The sequence below is a fragment of the Marmota monax genome, unplaced genomic scaffold, assembly GCF_021218885.2.
Source record: "Marmota monax isolate L192 unplaced genomic scaffold, Marmota_monax_Labrador192_F-V1.1 WCK01_AAM20220418_F8-fsc00128, whole genome shotgun sequence".
Lineage (NCBI taxonomy): Eukaryota > Metazoa > Chordata > Mammalia > Rodentia > Sciuridae > Marmota > Marmota monax.
This window is the reverse complement of record NW_026693452.1, coordinates 134430-158188: the sequence shown is the minus strand read 5'-3', so window position 1 is coordinate 158188 and position 23759 is coordinate 134430. Positions and strand designations below refer to the sequence as shown.

At 36.5% G+C, this 23759-nt stretch overlaps 1 protein-coding gene across 1 annotated transcript in view; it reads right to left on the bottom strand.

Annotated features, from left to right (window-relative positions):
- The window catches only part of LOC124101588 (broad substrate specificity ATP-binding cassette transporter ABCG2-like), a 42081-nt gene that overhangs the window by 9026 nt on the left and 9296 nt on the right, over positions 1 to 23759 (bottom strand). The window contains exons 4-10 of the mRNA XM_046457646.1: positions 23453 to 23605; positions 22961 to 22975; positions 12755 to 12891; positions 9139 to 9290; positions 7722 to 7811; positions 7171 to 7418; positions 1924 to 2006 (exon numbers count right to left, since the gene is read on the bottom strand). Coding sequence (XP_046313602.1) covers positions 1924 to 2006; positions 7171 to 7418; positions 7722 to 7811; positions 9139 to 9290; positions 12755 to 12891; positions 22961 to 22975; positions 23453 to 23605 — 878 coding nt within the window. The remainder of the gene's footprint in view (positions 1 to 1923; positions 2007 to 7170; positions 7419 to 7721; positions 7812 to 9138; positions 9291 to 12754; positions 12892 to 22960; positions 22976 to 23452; positions 23606 to 23759) is intronic.

Genomic DNA, 23759 nt, shown 5'->3' with positions numbered 1-23759 from the left:
CTACTCTAATATTCTTCCTGTCCCAGGCTGGGTTATCATATTCTTCAGCTCATGAACAAGAATAAAAAAGTCACACTAGGTGGGGCTGGGGTTGTGGCTCAGTGGTGGAGTGCTTGCCTAGCATGTGTGAGGCCCTGGGTTCAATCCTCAGTACCATACATAAATAAATAAATAAAATAAAGGTACTGTGTAAAAAAAAAAAAAGTCACACTTGGAATCTGGTCCCAGAATTTTCCTTTAATAGCCCTTTGTTTCCCCCCTGAAGAGAGGACAATAGCTCTGGAAATGTTAGTCTGCTCTTTTCCTCACATACTAGTAAATCAATAAAACTTATTTTTTTTCTTTTTCACAAAAATCTGTTCTCATTATTTCGACTGGCATCTGGGACAAGGACTGAGCTTTTGCAATCAAGCCTTTTCTAGTTATCAAAATAGATTCAATATAAAATTCTTCAAATGTTATCAATAGTAAAATAAGGATGAGACCATCCACTCCTCTGGCCATTAAGAGGTAACATGAGCCGTAGCTGTTGATAATGGAGCCTAGCAAGGAGTGGTTCTCCTTACAAGAATTATGATGAGAACCCTGCAGACTCCGATGTTCAGAATCTGGGTTCAGACTATGATGCAGCTGTTTAAAATGACACCCTGGAATGATAGTTTTTAGGACACATTATGACTGAAACTAGAAAGAATCATAACACTGATAAAGAGCTATCCACGTGAGAAGCAGGAACAACTCAATCCCATCATGTGTCCTATACTCCCAAGTCACGCAAATGAAAAGCATCAATAAAATTGGCTTACAATCCTCCAAAGAAAACAGATCAACTGGACTATATCAAAATTAAAACCATCTGTGCATAAAAGGTACTATCAACAGAGAGAAAAGAAACCCATGGATAAAATAGGTGTAAATCATGTATCTGAAAAGAGATGAAAAACCCATACATTAAGATCTCCAGCTTAGCAACAACAACAACAATAAAACACACCAAAACCAAATAATCCTATTTTAAAATTGACAAAGGACTTAAAACACATATCTCCAAAGATCTAGTGATCTCTGTTATATCAGAAAACAAAAAATAAACAGTTTTAATGAGAATGTGGGAAATTAAAACTCTGTGTGCTGCTGGTAAGAATGTAAAATGAGGTAGAAGAGAGTATGGTAGTGGTTTTAAAAAGTGACAGAATTTCCAAATGAAACAGAAATTCTACTTCTGGGTCTCTGTCCCAAAGCCCTGTTAGAAACAGGATTCAAACAGGTATGTGTACCCCCATAGCAGTGTCACACAAATAACCAATATGTATAAGCAACCCAGATTTTCAGCAACAGAGGAGTGGATAAATAAAATATTGTATACACATATGACAGAATATTCCTTAACCTTAAAAATGAAAAGAAATTAGAATACCTGTTATAACTTAGAAGAAACTTGAGAACATTATGCTAAGGAAACTAAAGCAGTCATGAAAAGATGAATACTGTAAGACTTCACATTCATGAGGTTCCTAGAATGGCCAAATTCAGAGACAGAAAGTTAAAGATGGTTGCAAAGGTGGCAGAGGTGGATGAGGGTAGTTACTCTTAGGTGGGTTGAAGATTCCCCCTGGGAAGATGAAAAAATGCTCTGGAGTTGGATGGTGGTGACAAGTTGACAATGTGAATGTATCTGATGCCCCCAAACTGTGCACTTAAAAATGGTTAAGTTGTGTAGGAGATGTGTGTAACTTACCATCACATATATATGTGTAAAACCACAAACTAATTCCTCCATTGATTTACAATACACTAACACATGCTGCCCCATAGTAAAAGAGAAACACCCTGCATTGTCATAAATTCAAATTCTTATCTGATGTCCCTGAGCTTGAACCAAGAGACAGAATTTTCTCAAAAGCAAGATCCAAATTTACTTACCTAATTTGGATTTCAGTACAGTGATCCCTCAGCAAAAGAAAAGTGACACCTACCACGAGTCCCAGAATCAATGTGCCAATTAACTTTTCGAAAAGAAAAATGAAAAGAAAAAGAAAAGAGTTGTAAAATTTTGTTATAAAATATAGGGCTACCCAATCAAATTTCTCCACTAAAATGCACACCTTAAATGACTTGGCCGGAGTCCCAATGCTTTAAAAATCAAATTGAAAATGTAAGGATTCTGTTGTTTGGACACTTGATAGGACAAGAGAGCTGAGGACTAGACAAGCTAAGTTTCCTCTAGGCACAGTGCACAGCAGAGCAATACAGGCATGGGGAAGTCATTTCAGAAACAAAATCAGAGTTTTGACTAGAACTGAGCTCTCAACTGTCATGCCAGTGAAATCGAAGCTTTGTGCTTCAAGAGGTTCAAGTGAAAACAAGTGGCTTTACTCTAATCATTAGAAATATCTGAAATTTCAGGGTTGGAGATACTGCTCACCAATAGAATGCTGTTGTAGCATGTGCCACACCTAGGGTTTGATCTTCATTACTTCAAAATTAACAGATGAACAAAACTTAATCACACACACACACACACGCATTCTAACAATGGAATTTTGAATGCTAAGGACATGCTCATATCCAACCTGTGGGAATCCCCACCTGTACTGGAAAATACATTGTCATTGTTATTAAAGCACTCAGCCAGCTGAGCACGCTCAAAGGTTCCATTACCATCTCCTCTGACGTTGCTTGTCTTTCAACGCCAGCCAATGCCTACACTTTACTTGACACACCTGAGTCTCCAATTCTTTGCCATTCCTGCCCATCTTTAACTACACACTGTATGTGAAGGCCCCCAGATAGAATGGACCAATATCACACTTGTTTGTAGAATAAAAAGTGGCTTAAGAAAGTTTTAATTTGTAAAAGGTGAAGGGTTACACTGTAATATAGTCTATTAGGAGAATTCTTCTTAAAATTATTCTTAGGTTGAATATAATAATTGAGAAAATTGTAATATAAAGAAAAAAATCTTACCACATTTATTGGAAACTTAAAAGTTAAAAAAACCTCAAATTTACCACAATATCATGCCATGAACTAATTTGTAAAGCACACTTATGGCAAAAAGTCAGACAAAATGCAAAAACAGAATCATGATCTGTAAAGACTAGTTTGTAAAGACCAGATTCTGGAAACAGTATTATTTAAATGTTTCACCTATGAGATGTCCTTAAAATCCCTTTGCTAATAAAAGAAATTGAGGGAGGAAAACATTGTCCTGCCACATTTCAATACCCTCAGAATATGCTCTACTTCATTTCAACAGATCAGACTTTCAAAATAAATGCAGATGGTTCTATTGACATGTAGTATGCATATGTATACAAGATTCTATGCTTTCTCACAGTATAACTTTAAAGACATCCAAACTTCAAAACAGATATTCTGCATTCTTTGTTTCTTTTGCATCCAAACTTGGCATCTTATACTAAGACTGAATATTATCTTAGGATGTTTCCTATTTTCAGCCAATTTCCAAACATCCTGAGAAAATAATAAATCCATAATCATGCCATGCTTTTACAAGGTTCATGTGTGTTATTCCTTCTTGTACAGAGAAAAAGAAAGCCACGGAGCAAACTGGACATTTCACAACAGAGCAAATGACATTATCTTGAGCTTTGTGCATCTGTCCTCTGGTTTCTGTTCAAAACAGATAAAATAAGAAATTCTCCAACCATTTTATTGTGCTTTTGTTCAGATGTATTTAAACAACATTTCTCAAGGTGTGTTCTGTGGATTGTTTGCAGATTTCACAAAGGAAGAAGAAGAAGGAGGAGGAGGAAGAGGAGGAGAGGAAGGGAGGAGAAGAGGGAGGGGAAGAGGAAAAGAGGAAGAAGGAGGATGCATAGTCAACTCTTTAATTGTTTAATATGCAAATAGAAACAATGACACTCTGAGTGATTAATAACAATGTTGTTCAAATTGATTTGATCAGAAAACATAGCACATTAAATGAACACTAAACCTTCTTTTTAAAAGAATCCATTCATTGTAGATCTTTCCAATATGTTTTCTGGTGAGATAAGAGAGTCTGAATCATGTCAATAAATGACTAGTCCAAAACAAAGGACAGTAGTAAGGCAATAAATACAGGATTATCAGCAGGAAGATGTAATACATTTTAGCAACTCCATTTTCAAAAGCTTAGAGAAATAATCATAATACAAGAATAAGAACCCTTTGTCAAGAGTCAGTAAATTATAGCCCATAGAACAAATAGCCCTAGCCTGTGAACTAAAAATGTTTTTTCCAATAATTGGGAGGAAAATCTCAAGAATAATATTTCTCTCAATATGGAACATCTATGAAATTAATAATTCAGTGTCTATGAATTAAGTTTTATTTAAACACTGTCATGTTAATTATTGAATAAATATTAGCTGTGGCTAGATTTATACTGAAGTGGCAAGGTTGAGTATTTTGAATATTTGAGAAAAATGCTATATGTGGCCCTCAAAGTGCAAAATATTTACCTTCTGAGTCTTTACCAGAAAGTATTTGCTTGCTCCTCAGCTAATATGCCAACATTTACAAACCTGGACAAGAGTTGTCCTGCTGAAAGCAGGGAATTACAGGGTTCTACTTTTATTTTAGAGATTGCTTCTTCTTTGAACATTGCTGGAATTCCTTTTGTGGAACTGAGTTCACTGATGAGGCAAGTAGGCTGAACATGCAACCTGGAGCCTCTTGGCCTAGTGTCTGCACCTTAAGGAAGCCTAGACCCCAAACACGCACAATCCTGGTGTATTACAAGTAGCCATGTTTTAATAATGCCTGCCCATAACTACTATGTGTCTTGGACATTGCATACCAGTAGTAGAGGCAAGAAAGAAAAACCTAATGCATAAATCTAAAGAATCAACTCATTACAAACATCATGTCACTGTTGAACAATGGGCAATTAGATTCATGGATCTAACTCACCTGACAATTTTTCAAATGACATTAGATCTACTATTAAAGAATAATATGTTACTTTTGATAAGAAATCAGAGTGCCTGTTTTCTGAGAGAAATGCCAAAGCACAGGATCAAAAATGTTTGCAGCGTGGACAATATGACTGGAAAGGGGATGCTGGCTCTCAGGCACACTTGGAAAGCAACAGTACTTAAATATGAAAAGTGTGGTGCTCATGCTGAGAAGTCAGTTATTTAGAGCCAACAACATGACACATCTAAATACTCCACAGAAACTCAATGATTGATAATAAAAATAATAATCCCCAAACAACCAGCTAAATTGTTTTCTTATAAATGATGGGCCAATGGTCTGAGAGAACTAGTGTTTTGTGTGGCATTGGGCTATGAATAACTAAAAAAAATGGGCTGGGGTTTTTAGCTCAGGTGCAGAGCAATTGCTTAGCATGTGTGAGGCCCTAAGTTCAGTCCCCAGCACTGGGGAGAAACAAAAAGCCCAGAGGAGTGATAATCAATCACTACCACAGAACCAGTAAAAAAAGAAAAACACATCATCATATCTTATTTAAGGGAGTTAAGTGGACAGTGATTAGCCTTGTTCGGTCTGGTTACTTCCTGTGCATAAACTGCACATTCTTTGAGACATCTGTTGCTATACCAATATTAGAATCTCTTCATGAGGAGGGTTAATTATAAAGAACAGCATTCTGCCTTCAGGCTCTTCCCTCAGTGCACAAAACAAACTAACCCAGTCAATAACACTGGGTTCCTTCAACACCTGATATCAAGGGCAAACCAATACTCATTGGTCTACTTTCTGCCCTCTCTCCTTAAACCTTCTCTCTCCTTAAACCTTCTTAGTCCCTTCTACCATCTGGCATGCTACATATTTTCTGTATTCAACTATTATACCTCTGTCCTCATAGAAATTAAGATCTATGTCAGTGGAGGTTTTTATTTTTACCCATTTCATTCACTAGTGTAGTAGAGTCTCAAAATGGAACACAGACTCTTGGGTTGAATTTTTGGAATGAATCAATAAATGATAGTGGACAGCTACTAGAAAAATGCCATATTTAGTTGATATTGTCTTTACTTAACATTTTTTTAAAAATGAAATTTTGATGAAGATTTTCCATTACAGTTTGTTTATATCATCAAAACTTTTGAGTTATATAGTCCAGGAAAACACTTAACAAAGCATTGCACAAGTAAAAACTTAATTGTGTCTGACCTGTTGTGCTATTCAATGTTTTATCACTATGATAAAATACGTAAGAAAATCAGCTTAAAGGGGAGGTTATGACTTGGATATGAGGTATCCCCCAAAATCTTCTGTGATAATGCTGGAATATTCAGAGGTGAAATGATTGAACTGTGAGAGCTATAACCTAATCAGTCCATCCTAGTTGGAATGGAAAGTCTGAGTAGTAACTGTAGGCATATGGGGTGTGGCTGGAGGAGGTGGGTCACTGGGGAGCATGCCCTGACAGGGTTGTTCTTCCTGAAGCCCCTTCTCCCTCTCATCTCTGCTTCCTAAGCATGGCATGTGCTCTGTCACCTTGGGCCCTGAACAATGGAGTCAGTTGTCCATGAACTGAGACTTTTGAAGCCATAAGCCTCAAATAACCTTTTCTCCTGAAGTTGTTTTCTGGTATTTTGGTCACAGAAACACAGACCCTGACAGGAGATAAGATTTTTTTGGTTCACATTTCAGAGGTTTCAGTCCATGGTGTGCTGGCTAAGTAGTTTTGGGCTTGAGGTGACGTGGCACATCATGGCAGGAGGGCATGATAAAGCAGAGCTGCTCACCTCGTGGCAGCCAGGAAGCAGAGAGGCCAAGGAAGCAGCCAGAGAGAAGATGAACTGTTCCACGGCACCCCTTACCCCAGTGACTTACTTCTTCCAACTAGGCCTCACCTCCTACAGTTTCTCCACCTCCCAATTTCCTATCAAGCTATAATCCACCACTCAATCAATTAATCCTTTGATGCGGTCAAATGATCCAACCACTTTCCAAGAGCCCCACCTCTGAATGGCTATTATTGGGGACTAGGCTTTCAACACAGGAGTCTTTGGGGACACTTCATATCCAAACCATAACACTGGTTCAATTGACTATATCTCTAATAAAGTGGGAATGACAAGTAAATGGAAGGATGGGTAGAAGATAAAACAATCCTGGAGCAGTTCATATCAGAACAAATAGCTCTCACATGATTATTTCAGAGCATAATTAGAAGAATCTGTCAGTTACCTGAACTATCCAGGGCCGGGGATGACCCACCAAGTTTTGGAATGAACGCTGGGTGATGTGTATGAGCTGATGACCAAAACAGGTAACATAGGTGATCTCCTCTCTGAATAAGCGCCTCTTGTTCAGATCCTTTGAGAGTCGTTCTAGTTCAGATTTTGTTTCTCCACAGATGGTGGATTTTGTATAAAAATCAGCTAATGATTCTATGACTGACTCTTCATTCTCTAAAGGCATTTCAGTGTTGTTAGCTGGAATAAAAGTGGATAACAGGCCTCAGATTACTACCTCATTAATAACAGATTACTACTGGTTTCACCAGTTTTTCTGTGAACTCTTATTTGTATAACTCCTAAAATCTGAAACTTGAGTACAAAAAGAAATGATAATTTGTAAAGTCAATAAAAATACACTTACTCACTAACAAAAAAAATCTTTCTGGCCAGTGCACTAATGTGTAAATTCACAAGCCCACATTTTAATGAGCCACTGCATTGCTAAATCTCTACCAACTCAATTTGGCAAAAATATGTAAATGTAAGATCTTTACATACCTTCATGGTCTTCTGACTCTCTCTTTATTATACCAGTAATGATATCCAGGAAGAATTCTTCAGGGGTGATATAGCACTCACTTTTGTAACCTAGAAAAGAAGACACACCACGAACTCAACCTAGGCCTTGGAAAATAGAGAAAACTCAATAAGTCTGATGGAGTTATTCAGTCACACAATATTTCAATCACTCAGTCCCCAAGTTTTAAAAAAAGCATATTTCAAAATATTTTGAAATCTTCAGAACATCTTATATTATTAGTCTTCACTTCTCATAAATCCCCAAGGAGCTATCAATATGCTCTGGTACTTATCAATACTCCTTCAAAAATCTAAATATAGGTCCAGGAAAAAACACTAAGTTTCTGTGTGTATTGCATACTCTGAGTTCTCCTAGAGAATACTGGAATGGCAGGAGGCACATCAGCAAGGATTGCTTGGCAACCTGTTTAATCCAGAGATCCAAATAATCACAACTCAAGCTGACATAATTCCAAATTGACAACAAATTCCCAGAGAAGCACTATCAAGAGAACATAACCAGCACAGCACACCTGAGCAGTCACCTCAACTTCCTGTGGCACAATCATCTAAACTTGACCTATGCTTGACTCTTTAGTTCATCTTCCCTGGATTCCCCAGATTCACATGTGTTTGATTATTTTTAAACAACAAAGATTTAATAAAAACAAATTGAGAAAGATAATATTGACAATTTGATTTAGGGTCATGGAGAAACATCTATAATAATACCCAAAAACTTCTAAAAAGAAGAAGATGGAAAATCCATTAAAGAAATCATAATATTTAATCTGAAATAGAAAGAACCAAGGAGCCTGGAAATGTTGGCCCATTAATGTCAGATTCAGGGCAGGCTGTTCCATTGAGTTAATAGTCACACCACTCAAGACTTACATCTTCAATCTAATGTTACTAGAAAATGCAGCAGCATCTCATGAACCCTCAGAGAAACAGAGCAAGATCACGTGTCAGGGGAAACACTGGAAAACAACAAATTGTTGCATGGTCGAAAAGGCAATGATTTGGGACTTTTCAAAAGTGTTCAACTAACAGAATAACTAGCTATAAATGTAACATGTTAATTACTAAACTATCAGGGAAAGGATACCACACCTGGGAAGAGAACAGACAAAGGCCCAAGACACACACACACACACACACACACACACACACACCATGCATACTCATATAGGAGAAGAGAAAGAGAGAACCCTGAACAACAAGCAAGTTCTGCAAAATGAAGAAAAATTCTGGCACCAAACTGATCAAAAATGTTTTGGAGTGGTGAAAATCCAGTTAGGTCTCTGCAAAGATCAAGTAGTACTCCTGCTGCCCCCTCTGCTCTCCTCAGGAGTCTATGAATGAAAAATCTAGTGCATGAAAAGGTCAAACACACCTGCTGATTTGAAGTACTCCAAAGCCTCCTGTGCAGGACCGTGGTACATTAGTTTTCCTGAGGCCAATAAGGTGAGACTGTCAAATATGTTGAAGATAGAGTACCCAGGCTGATGAATGGAGAAGATGATTGTTCTTTCCTGCTCAGAAATGCTAAGTTAAAAGGGAAAATAATGAATCATTAAACATCTGAACTGGAAACTTCTTGGTAAAATGCTTTATTCCTGCCAGTAGAGCATTTTATCTCAGATCAACTTGATTTTCTCTTACAAAGTTCTCATTTCAACTTATATTATATACTTGAGAATTGGGGAAGCTAAAGCCAATGCTTTTATTCAGAAGACTAAAGATTCTTAAATTTTGGTACATCAAAGTACAGAATTGGCTAGAATTTAGTGAAAATGCAGGTTTCTACATAGTTTTCCCAGACAGGGAATTACAATCTCTGGGAGTATGCATAGGAAATCTGTATTCTTAATAAGCATTGCAGATACTCTAATATTATTACTAAGCACTCAGGATATATTTGCTAAATGAGTTAGAGTGAAATTCATTTCCATTTACACATGTTGTTAAAAGGAAAGTCTAATATTATTATTTTCCTCCTTTTACAGGTAAGGCTTAAAAGTTAAGCAACTGACCAAGGGCTCACAGTTACTAATGGGGAAAGGTTGGGATCTAAGCTCTGATCTAATGCAAAGCTAGGAACACTGCTAAACTATCTTTTACAGAAATTATTACTTATGAGTAGAAGACACAAAGGCCAAAATCACTATTCAAAACTGTTATTTAAAATATTTTAAAAGAATCACTTTAATTCAAGTATTTGATAAGGACCTTGGGTATCTAACAATGTATCCAAGGATCTTCTGCCTCAAAGAGAAACATGAGATGAGAATCTATAATTTCAATAAGATGTGGATTAAAAGTAGCTAATGGCTCCTTGTAAAAAACAAAAAAAGGAGAGTGATAACCCAGTCTGAAGGTAATGTAAATAGAATATCCAAATTCCCAATGATGGTGTGTCTAGCAGCTGAAAAAGATGGAACAGAGGAGTTTCCAGGGATAGTGGACAAAAAGCAGTGACCAGAACTACTGGGAGAGTGTTTCCAGTAAAAATTAAAGTACTTCCCTGAGTAAGTAAGTAAATATTTTGAGATAATGGCAGCCCAAGCTCTCCCTGTCCAAAGTCACTTACAGACATGAAAATGGCAAAGACTAAACATAAGACAGTGGTGTTAGATTGAAATCACAAATATTTTTATGAACTCATGGGCTTTTCAATATATACACACTAACATAAACAATAATAGTTATAGATCTTTGTTTATGCATGTATTTTTATAGAAAAAAATAGATATGAAGTCTAGATGTAGTTCATTAATACAGTGGGTGCATAGTATGCACAAAGCCTTAGGTGAGGATCCCCAGCAAGGAAAAAATAAAAATTATATATATATATATATACATACATACATACACACTCATACACATATACAAAGGCTCATATTGTTATTTAATATATTTCCAAATAAAACATGAAAGTATATTAATATTATGTGTGGGTATAGACATAAACACATTTATACATGTACTTCCTAGGTCTGTCTACTATGGACCTAGAAGCAATGCCACTCTAGGATCAGTGAGCACACTGAACAAACAGATATTGATCTCTAAGTGTTAACTATACCAGAATAAACCAGGACTGCTAGAAGAAAGTGCTCACTCAGGAGATGAACATGATAAGCCATAAATAGCATTGTGACCATGAAGTAAAGTACTGTAAAAGAATCGTACTGGACATGTGAAAACACAAAAGCCACATGGAAGAGGTTTCTACTGGTCAAGTCAAGGCATAAGACCACAAAATGCTAATCATTTCTCAGGGTAAAAATTATAATTTCAGAGCAAAGAGGCCCAATAGACACCATCACAATCAGATGATGGAGACTGACACCACCACAATCAGAGGGCTGAAGCTGCTACCACCTATAGGGGGCGCATTCCCAGGTATGTTGCATTGATAACTCTCACCTGATGCACGCAGCTGAGAGTCACCAAATGAACTGCTCCAGGTTGTAAAAAGACAGGAAAAGTATGTTTCTGGAGAGGATTCTGAGGCAGAATATAAACAGAGACAGTAGGGATAACTGGGGAAATTTGAGCAGCTCTGGATTGGATCCTGGGAAAGTCATGTTTATTGTCTAGGGTGTGCAGATGATGATGTGCCTCCCTGACTGGAGTCTGCAGTAGGGAGTATTTGGGGTGAACGGGCATGATGACAGATAGAAACTATGTAGGGAGCATCAAAAGGGAAGGAGGGGCTGTAGGTGCAGTGAAATCAAAGAGAGAAGAGTTCACTTGTTTTGTTCTTGGATCCTTTCTATCAGTAGGAAATATGTTTCTATAGTTTTAAAGATGAGATGTCTAAATCTGAGCTATTGAAAATTTTCCTATAAATATTTCCAAACATTTTTCTATCTTGATAAAAGGAAACATCATTTCTTAAATTTCATTCCTCCACTTCTTCAGGCCCCAAATCTTAGCAGTTTGTATGGATCCTACCATCCCAGGTCCAGTCCTGGTCTGATCCTCTTAGTTCCCTTGAAAACAAACCCAGAAACCATCCACTTCTCACTACGATCCTCCTAGTCAAAACTCCTTCATCTTTCAGTGAGTCCTTCATGGGGTCCTCCCTCACCCTTGCTCTACAGCACAGTCTTGTATACAGCATTTGTTCTGCTCTAGAACTCTCAAAACATCCTCATGTCCCCTAGTGACAGGAAAAGCCATACTTCTTACATGGCCTCTGAGGACAATGCAGTCTGCAACCAGATCCACTCCACCTCATGTCCTAATCCACCCGTGAAGGGCTAAACTGGGTCCTCCCCAAACTAAGATGTTAAAATCCTATCCCCCAGTGCCTCAGGATGTGGCCACATTGGACATAGTGCTTTCAAAAAGGTCTTTAAATTTAAATGAGGTCCTTGAGGGTCCTCATCTGCCTGTCCAATTAGGAGCAGATTAGGGCAAAAACATACAACAGAGTTGATGGCCTTCTACAAGCCGAGGAGAGAGGCTAAGGAAGAAACAAACCTGAGGATGCATCAACTCAAATTACTGCCTCCAGAGCCATAAGAAAATTATTATTATTTTTTTTTTGTTAAGCCCCCAGCCAACCTCCACTATTCTTAGTATCAAGGTCTGTCCTGGCCTCTGTCATGTTCCACACACATCAACATGCTCTGCCTCAGGGCAACTGGTTGCTTCTTCCAACTAGAACTCTCTGCTAAATTCATAGCATATCTCACTTTCTCTGTCTCTCTGACTCTGTCTCTCTCTCTCTCTCTTTCTCTTTCTCAGCTCCTGTGTCCCATGCTTGTTGTCTTCCCTGACCCTCCTGCTATTTTAAAAGCTTCCCAACTTCACATGAACTTCCTTCCCTATGCTCTCGTTTCATCTTTCTTGAACCATTTATTATTTATTGACTGTATCACACTAACCAAGAGAAACATTTTTTTTAACATTCTGGATCCTCTGCACTAAGAATACCAGGTACATAGCAATGAACAGAGAGTAAATAAATGAAAAAACAATGTTGCCATAGCATTTACCTTTTCAGGAGTTTAATGATCTTATATGCTGTGTTCCAGTCTAAACCAGTTGTGGGCTCATCCAGGAACAAGATGGAAGGATCAAGGATCAGCTCCATTCCTATACTAACCATTTTTCTTTCTCCTTTAGATTTCACCTGAAACACAAATTATTATCATCATCCACATGAATGAGTGTAGTCACTGTCATTTGGTGAATTTATCTGTACCATTCTTCAAAGAGACATGTTATCTCATTATGCTCATTATTTTGTACATCATGGAAATGATACCTGGGAAAAGGAGAAGGTCTCTCATTCACCACATGCATAAGCTGAGCCCCAGTGCAGAGCTGCCAAGTGACTGCACCTGATATGAAGCTCAGGCTTTTAATAGTCCTTTATGTTCCTAACCAAGTCAAATATTTAGTTTTACGATAATAAGTTACAACACTAAAGAATACCATTCTGACATAAGGAAATCCCTATTAAGATAGGAGAGGAAAAGGAAACTGCCTGTAGTGATCTTTCAGTGTGTTCTAACCACCTCCCTCTGACACACCACCTCCACAAAATGATCCCAAGTGGACCAATAAACAGAGAGTCAACTTGGGGCCAGGAAGGTATGTTTTTTACCATACCATTTTAGCATCTTTTCAGTTTAATATTTTTCCCAAAATTATGCTTTGTATACCTAACTTACCTCGGTACACCTGATTCATCTTTTCAGAAAAATCCAGGTAAGCGGATAATCCACAGGACAACTGGCCCAATCTTTACAACAAATAAATGTGTGGTAAGGGAGAAAGAAGATTTGGGGGAGGTAAAAAGTAGGAAACAGATCTGGAATTTGAAATCTACAAACAGATCATAATTAAATGCTACCCATGGCCCTGATTGGCTTCTATTAACCAATGAAGTATAAAAGACATTTAGGTACCTTGACCAAAATATTATATGCATGTACAAATACGCCAATATGAAATCTATTATTCTGTATAACTATTGTAAACTAAAAAAAGACTTGAATATAAATATGGACTTGATGCTACTAAAATGTAATTGCTGGGCATTTTAGGAAACCTTTCCCAAAGGAGACTTTTCTTGAATTTTTCCTCTACTTTAAGTAAGATATTATGACCAATAACATAATGTCTTATGGGATTCAGATTTTGACTAGCTAGTCAGTACTGAACAGAGAATAATTTACAAAGAAAGAAAGTCAACAAGGTATTGAATGTCAAATAAATGTCTGTCCTATTTTTCATCTTTCCTTTATATCCATGTTTATTTACTACCTTTAAACAAAAAAGATTTAAGACCAAGAAAACCATAAGAATCATGAAATTTAAAAAAATCATCTGTATTAAATCTTCATCAATCATGGGTCTAAAGCAATTGTTTACTGTATTTTTAATAATATAAATGATTGTCACAAAAAAGATGGACTTGAAACAGGTGACGATATGGAGACATTTTCCAGTTTGATCATTGATAATGGTATTGGTAAGGTAAGGAAATGTACTAATTTCCTTTTGCAATTATGTGAGGAGAGGAAAGCAAATGAGAAATTGAAGAAAATTATATTAATGATAAAGTGACATTAATTATTACATAATCAATCATATCATTTGAGTAATCAGACTATTTTTCTACATTTCTGTTATTTTAAAATATCCTAAGAGCCACAAAAATAAACTATTTGAGTCAATTAGTTTATATGATTCTAAGATGCCAACAACTGCCGTTATATGTTTCCCCTGGAAATCCAAGCAAGCAACTCAGGGAAGTACCTGCTTGGAGCTAAATAAGACAGTAAAGAAAGTGCCTTTCTAGGAACACAAAATTAGTTCCAAAGTAAACACAGTCAATCAACAAACCAAAATAAGTGGTGAAAGGTGGCATCCCAGGTTATTAAAAAAAAATACACTAATCATGAGAGGCTATCAGGAAAGCCCATGGGAAACAACAGCCAGTAGAACCCACTATCTTCATTGCCTCTAAGGAGGGAGATAACAGGGTGAACCACAGGCTTACAGTTTTTGTTTGATGGTTTGTTTTGTGATGCTGGGAACTGAACCCAGAGCCCCATAATTGATAGTCAAGTGCTCCACCAAAGACCCACATCACCAGCCCCCTATTCTAAATAGCTTATTTTTGCACTAAGCTCCTAATGTCTACTTATCACACCACCTACACCTAATAATCAACCGTAAACTTGACACCTTTGTCTCCCTTTATCTGCATGATCCTGCACAACTCACACAAGGAAGATTTACTTTCTCCATTGTGTTCCTCTTGTCCACAACTATATCTCTAATACCTCAAAGACAGGGACATGTCAGAGTCTGGAAATAAATACTGGGGAAGAAAAAAATACAGAGTGTGAGGGAGAGGATGAGAGAAGAAAAAGGCTATAGAAAAATAACTTAATCATTACATGAACGAGAAGTAACTACTAAGGTAACCAAATATAATTTGGAAGCCAAAATACACTGAAGTGAATCCCAGAGCAAGAATCCTTGGATTAGACTGGTGAAGATGGTGGAAGGGAGCTAGAAAGTCCCAAACACCTCTCAACACAGAAAGAGGCAGTGAAGGAAAAGCAGAAGTGAGATTCGCATGACAAAATAAATACTTTAAGAAGCAATATTGCAAAATCTGATACCTGGAGAGACTTAAAGCTTAGTTACCAGAGTAGAAAATAAGTGCAGAGTCTCCTAACCTTAAAATCGAATCAGGTAGGTGAAGTGGGGAGGGGCGAGTGAAGGAGAAAGGTGGGAGCAGAAAAACTCTTAAGCTTACCCACTTAAAAATAAGTAGAAAGGCAGACAAAAATTTAAGTGTGACAGGAAAAACAGAGTCCTAAAAACAGAAAAACCAGCTTAAAACCAAATCTGAAAAGGAAACTGAGCTGGAATCCACAGTCATCTCATGGCACCTTCAGCCCTTTAAATTCATCCCCTTAAATCAACATGTCCACTTCCCAAACCCAGACAGCTGCACCACAAACCACAGAATTCCTGCACTCATAGTCGTGTATGCACAGACAACCACCAGGATCTTCAACACCATTAAAAGGATCCTATGGAGGGGAACAGGTACACAGTGAGCCACAGTACTCATAGGCACACTCCAGAACCTGCATCCTGATCTCCTGCACACAATAGAAACAACCAACATCCAACACTGCACCCTCCAAGCAGTCAGCGTCAGGCCCCTGAGCTGACAAACCAGAATCAGTTGTGGAGGTTCACAGCACCTTACAAATTTACTACTACGCCCCTGTAATCAGGACAGATCCATAGCCAAAGAATGATGGTAATCTGCTAAATGTCCAAACCCCACTGAAATCCAAACCCAGATTCAAAAAGATTTTTTTTTCACCTAGGCATGGTTTACTATAAATTAACTCTAACACAAACTTTGATCATATACAACTCCTTAACTTGAATGATAGTTCCTACCCAATAACCAACATTGTACCTTCAAACCATTTGGATGTATTTCATCTAATGATATAAAGCATTTAATTGAAATTGATCTTCAATATTTGTTTTCCTAGCTCTAGCTGATAAATGCTCCTCTTAGACCTATTCATTCTCTGGCATTATTTGCTACTAAAAATATACACCATCCATCTATTACTCCTTTATACATGGGCCTGAATTATGCTTTTATATCTTTTCTATCTTTCTTTCTTATTTTCACTCTCTCTTTTCCCTACCCATTTTTGCCCAACCTTTCTTCTTTCCCCCTATTTAGCCCTCATTTAAGGCTCTAGTATATTTACTAAACTTAATAACTATTTTTTTTTACCTAGTCCAGAAACTTATTCCACGTTTACACCTGGATTTGAAGAACCATGGAAAACAACAGCCACAAATTTTAGTTGCTCATAAAGTTGAGGAGCATAAGACTTGGCTCAGAAGTGATGATAGTAAATAGGGTTCAGTGGCATCTCTGAAAGTAGTGCTGATATTGGGATCAGCAGAGATCAAATGTGGACTTAAAAAACAATATCTGGATATTCTACCAACCCAGGTCTTTTAAGATAAAGAAACTCACAAAGAAGTCCCTCTCTTAAAAGAAGTGAGAACTACACCTATAGATGGGTAGACATACAAACAGTATGAACCATCCCAAACAGCCCATAATGCTTCGACTGAGTCCATTGACACTACAGTGGAGGAAATATCAGAGGAAGAATTTAGGAAGTTCATAGTTAAAATGCTCTGTGACCTAAATGAAGATGTATTAAGTGAAATTAGAGAGAAAATACAGGAAATGAAAGATTATTTCAATAAAGATACACAAATTCTGAAAAGAAACCAAATGGTTATTCTAGAAATAAAACACTCAAGAAACCGAAATAAAAGTATCACCAATAGAGTAGACCACTTTGGGAGATAGATTTTCAGGCCTCAAAGACAAAGTATATAATCTTGAAAATAAAATTAACCATAAAGAAAATATGTTAAGAGACCATGAATAGAATATTCAAGACATATGGGATAACATTAAACCACCAAATTTAAGATTCACTGGGATAGATAAAGAATCTGGAATTTGAGCTAAAGGGTGCACAATCTTTTGAATGAAATAATATCAGAATAATTTCCAAACCTTAAGAATAAAATATAAACTCAAATAAAAAGGCATATAGGACTCAGATTATACAAAATCACAATAGATCCACTCTAATCACATTATAATGAAATGCCAAAATAAGGATAGAATTGTAAGGGCTGCAGGAAAAAAAATGGGTGATCACATTTAGAGCTAAATCAATACAGATTATAGCTGATTTCTCAACCCAAACCCTAAAGCCAAGAGGATTTGAAATATTATATACAAAGCTCTGAAAGAAAAATGGATGTCAACCAATAATTCTATACCCAGCAAAATTAAGCTTCAGAATTAAACATGAAATAAAAACCTTCCATGATTAAACAGAACCAAAAGAATTCATAACTAGTAAGCCTGAACTACAGGACGCAATGAAATATTTTATGAAGAAGAAATGAAGAATGAAAAAGAAAAGCAGCATAGGAATGAAGTGCACTAGTAGAATAGATAAAGAAGAATCAAGTCCACTTTAAACATTAGAAATAAAACAAAATGTCACAGAATAAAAGTCATCTCTATATAACAACATTGAAGGTAAATGATCTAAAATTATTCAATCAAAAGATACAGGTTGGCAGATTGGATTAAAAAACAAGCCTCAACATTATGCTGGCTACAAGAGATTCACCTTAGTGCAAATACATCCATAGACTGAAGGTGACAGGATAAAAAAGACATAACATTCAAATTGTACTCATGAACAATTAGGGGTAGCAATTATCACATCAGATAAAGTGGACTTTAAGCCATAATTAATCAGAAGAGACAAAGAATGTCACTTCGTGCTGTTTAAGGGAATCATATATCCACAAAATAATGACCATAAATATTAATGTCCCAAACAACAGGACATCTACATATATCCAACAAACCCTTATCAATATTCAGAACCAAATAGATCACAACACAATATACTGGGTGACTTTAACACACTTCTCTCATCACTGGATAGACCATCCAAACATAAACTAAATAAAGATTCTACAGAACTAAAAAATACAATGAATAAGTGGAATGAACAGTTAATATCCATGGAATATTTCATGAATCACTCAATTCACTTTCTTCTCAGTAGCACATGAAGCATTTTCTAAAATAGACCATATTTTAGGTCACAAGACAAATCTTTGCAAATATAGATAATACCTTGCATTCTATCAAATCATAAAGGAATGGAGTTAGAAATAAGTGATAAGATTAAAAAAAGATCTCATTCTAACACCAGCAGATTGAATAATAAACACTTGAATGATGAAAGCATAGCAGAAGAAATCATGGGAGAAATAAAAAAAAATTAGAAGTAAATGACAATAGTCATACAACATATCAAAAATCTCTGGGACAGTATGAAGTCAGTTCTAAGAGGAAAGCTCATAGCATTTAGATCATACATTAAAAGAATAGAAAGATAACAAATAAACAATCTAACATTTTATCTCAAGGCCATAGAAAAGAAGAACAAACCAACCAACACCCAAATCAGTAGAAGATAGAAAATAATTAAAATCAGAGCAAAAATCAATGAAATTGAGAATAACAAAAAATTCAAGAGGTCAACAAAAGAAAGAGTTGGATTTTTGAAAGGATAAACAAGGTTGATTAAACCCTTAGCCAAACTAATGAAAAGAAAGATTAAAAAAAAAATTGTCAAAATCTGGGATGAAAAAGGAAATATCACCACAGATACTACTGAAATCTAGAGAACCATCAGAAACTATTTTGAAAATTTATACCCCAATAAGCCAGAAAATCTTGAAGATATTGACAGAAACACATTAAATGATAGTGCTCCAAGATCAAGTGAGTTTCATTCAAGGGATGCCAGTTGGTTCAAAATACAGAAATCAATAAATGTCATTCACCACATACATAGACTTAAGTATAAGAATCACATGATTGTCACAATAGATGCAGAAAAACCATTTGACAAAGTATTGCACCCATTCATGTTTGAAACACTAGAAAAACTGCAGAGAAAAGAAATTTACCTCAACATTAAAAGCTATATATGACAAGCCCATGGCCAACATTAAGCTGAAAGAAAAGAAACTGAAATCATTTTCTCTAAAAACAGGAACAAGGCAAGTATGCCTGCTTTCACAATGCCTATTCAACATAGTCCTTGAAATTCTAGCTAGATAAATCAGGCAAGAGAAGGAATCTCTAGGAATGCATATGTAAAAAGAAGAGCTCAAATTACCTCTGTATGCTGAGGATATGATCCTATATTTAGAAGAGCCTCAAATAGATCCAGCAGAAGACTTTGAGAGCTCCTAAGTGAATTCAGCAATGTAGCGGGATGGAAGAAGAACACCCATAAATCAATTACATTCCTATATTCCAATAAATAATCTGCTGAAAAAGAAATTAGGAAGCCTATTCTATTCACAATAGCCTCAAACAAACAAACAAAAAAACAAACAAAATCTTGGGAATCAATCTAACAAAAGTGGTGAAGGATCTCTACAATGAAAACTATAGAACACTTATAAAAATAATTGAGAAAGACCATAGAAATAGAAATATCTCTCATATTATAAGACAGGCTGAACGAATATTGTCAAAATGACCATTCTACCAAAAGCACTATAAAGATTCAATGCAATTCTCATCAAAATTCCAATGACAAATTTCACAGAACTATAGAAAGCAGTTATATAATTCTGTTGGAAAAATAAAAGACCCAGAATAGCCAAAGCAATTCTAAGTGAGGAAAGCAAATCAGGAGGCATCACAATACTGGACCTCAAATTATAGTACAGAGCTACAGTAACAAAAACAGCATGGTACCTGGCACCAAAACAAGCATGAGGACTAATCAAATAGCACAGAAGACACAGAGATAAACCCACATAATACAGTTATCTCATAATAGCCAAGGTGTCAAAGATATATGCTGGAGAAAAGATAGCCTTTTTATGCAGTGGTCTGGGAAAACTGTAAATGCATATAGAATAGAATGAAATTTAACTCTGACCTCTCACTCTGCACACATGTGAACTCAAACTGAATTGGAAACCTAGGAATTAGACTAGAAACCCTGCACCTGCTAGAAGGAAATTCAGGTCCAACATTCCAACATGTCAACACAGGAGCAGACTTTTTAAATAAAACTCCTAAAGTGCAAAAAATAAAATAAAAAATCAATAAGTGTGATGGCATCAAATTAAAACAATTCTGCATAACAAAAGAAAGAATTAAGAGCATAAAGAGACACCTGCAGAATGGGAGAAAATCTTTGCCATGTGCTCCTCAGGGCATTAATATCTAGACTATACTAAGAACTCCAAAAAAAGTAACACCAAATAAATAAATGAACCAATCAATAAATGGGCAAAGGAATTAAACAAGTACTTCTCAACAGGAGAAATACAAACTGTCAAAAAATACATGAAAACTTGTTAAATATCCCTAGCATCAGGGAAATGCAAATTAAAACTACATTGAGATTTCTTTCTTTCTTTTTTTTTTTTTTTTACTTTCCCTCAAAACTGAAAAATTAAAAAAAAAATTCTGGGGATGTAGCTCAGCAGTATAACACTCTGGGTTCAATTCCAGTACCACAAAATAATAATAATAACAAGTAACAGGGTTTCATTTGATACTATGACTACATGTTTTTCTTTTTCCTGATCTTCTTTTCCCTAAACTTCTCCCTGATTTTCTTTTCCCTAAACTTCTCTTCTCTGATCTTCTTTTCTCTAAACTTCTCCTCCCTAATCTTTTCCCTAAACTTCTCCTTTCTAATCTCTCCTCTCTCATCTCATTTTCTCGGAATCACCCCCCTGTTCCTGCAAATGGACAGAATCACAGCTTTTGGGAAGGAGTTCCCTGTGTTTCTCCTTTGCTAGCAAAACAATAAACACTTTTCCTTTTTCTCAAAAAAAATTTTTTTTTCATTTTTGGATTGGTGTCGAGAAAGAGGACTGAACTTTCAGGTATAAATAGAAGAATGTAACACACAACTTGTAAATAATAAAAATATGTACTATGCATTGCCTGATCTCAACCCTATAAACCATTCCTCTTACTACAGGAGGAAGACAGATAAATTCATGGGGTAAATTCAATGTAGTTATTTATTCTTACTGAATATTTTTAATTAATTTTTGCTGAACCCTTGTATCTATAGTTAATTTATGGCTGCAATTGAGAAACAAATGCACTCTCACATGAATTTAGGGGGATATTTTCATTGAAATCAATGAGTAAGATATAAAAAGACAGAGACAAAGGGAAGGACAAGGAAAATATAACTTCAACCTGAAAGTCTTGTGCTCTAACTGTAAAGCTCCATAAACTCAACAAGCCAAAACAACTGTTTACCTGTAGGAGATTTTATTAGCAGGATCATAGCAGCCAGTTGCAGAAGAGAAGGGGGTCGAGAGAGAGACAGAGAGAGAGAGAGAGAGAGAGAGAGAGAGAGAGAGAGAGAGAGAGAAGAGAGGGGGGAGAGAGAGAGGAGGAGGGGAAGAGAGAGGAGAGAGGGAAGAGAGAGGAGAGGGGGATGAGAGAGGAGGAGGAGGGGGAGGGAGAGAGAGAGGAGAGGGGGAGGAGAGAGAGAGGGGAGGGGGAGGAGAGAGAGAGGGGAGGGGGAAGAGAGAGAGGGGGAGAGAGAGAGGAGAGGGGGAAGAGTGGGGAGAGAGAGAGGAGAGGGGAGGAGAGAGGAGAGTGGGGGAGAGAGGAGAGTGGGGGAGAGAGAAGGGAGAGTAAAAGAGAGGGAGAGCAAGAGAGTAAGAGAGCTACATTGAGATTTCATCTCACTCTAATTAGAGTGGCAATTATCAAGTATACAATAACAAATAATAATTTCAATGCATTCCACTGTCATTTAGTTTTTTAAAAAATCAATAAATAAAAAATACAAATAACAATAAATGTTGATTAGGATGTGGGGAAAATGTACACTCATACATGGTTGGTGGGATTAAAAATTAGTGCAACCACTCTGGAAAGCAGTATGGAAATTTCTCAAAAAACTAGGAATGGAAGAACTGTTTGACCCAGTTAGCCCACTCCTTGGAATATGTCTAAAACATTTAAAATCAGCATACTAAACTGATGCAGTCACAAGGTTTATAGCAGTACAATTCACTATAGCCAAGCTATGAAACCAACCTAGGTGCAGCACTTCAACAGATAAATGGATACAGAAATGTGGTATGTATACACAATGGAATATTACTAAGCCATAAAGGATGACATTATTGCATCTACCAGTAAATGGATGGAACAGAAGTCTATCATGCAAAGTGAAAGTAGCCTGTCTCAAAAAGCTGAGGTTTTTGTGAAAGCTAATCCAAAATAAGAATATGGGTGATTTAAAAAAATTAAAAGTTCAGTGGAATAGCCTAAAGGGGGGTGAAGGGTATGGAGGAGGGATATGATTGGAAAAGACAGTGGAATGAATCACACCTAACTTTCCTATGTGCATATATGAATAAACAACAATGAATCCCCCAATCATGTATATCCACAAGACACTAATTAAAAAAAAAAAAAAAACTCTAAGTCAATATCAGAAGTTTCAGTAGAGCAGAGGGAAGCATACAGGGGCAGAGAGGAGTGGAAGTGAAAGCATTGGGGACTGAATTAGAACAAAACATGTTCCTTGCTTTTCTAATTATGTAAAAATGAATCCTAATGTTATATACAAAAAAAAAACCCATAAAAAAGAATTCTTGGATTCTTTTCATTTATTGATTCCCTACATATATTTCAAAAAACAATGTAACAATGGTCCCCAGGGAAAGAGATGGAGAAGAGCAGCTAAGTGAGGAAAGAGATAAACAAAAAGAAGAAAAGTCAGTGAAAAGACATCAAATGATCTGTTTCTTGAACAGTGAGGATGGGAGGACCATGGAAAAGCCATTTGGGGCTCTCTCCACATAGACCAACTCCATTCCCATAATTCACCACAGTTAAGATTGTTTTTTCACTTTTTTGAAGTGGGAATCTGGTCTCTTTTTTCATTTTCACAGAAAGCAGCCAGTTTTGACCACACACATCTTAACTTCTGATTAAGGTCACATTGATCACATGGGGAAATCCTCTTTCCTGGTTATGACTCTGTCAGGAATTTTCACATTACCTTGGAATCTGCCATTTCACAGAGACCTAACTTTTCAATAACCTTGCTGATTCGATTATTTTTTTCCTCCTTTGACATAGTTGTTGGAAGCTGAAGAGAAGCTGAGAACTGTATGTTTTCTCTCATTGACAGGGTGCTCATCACAACGTCATCCTGAAGGGAAATGCGGTTTCAGTGAGTCACATTGAATCTTTTCTAAGACCATCACTCCAGTGAATGTAAATTAATTCACAAAAATAAAAAACCCAAGGAAAATTTCTAGGTAATGATGAACTTTCAACTCTAAAATTTCAGTGATTCCACAAAT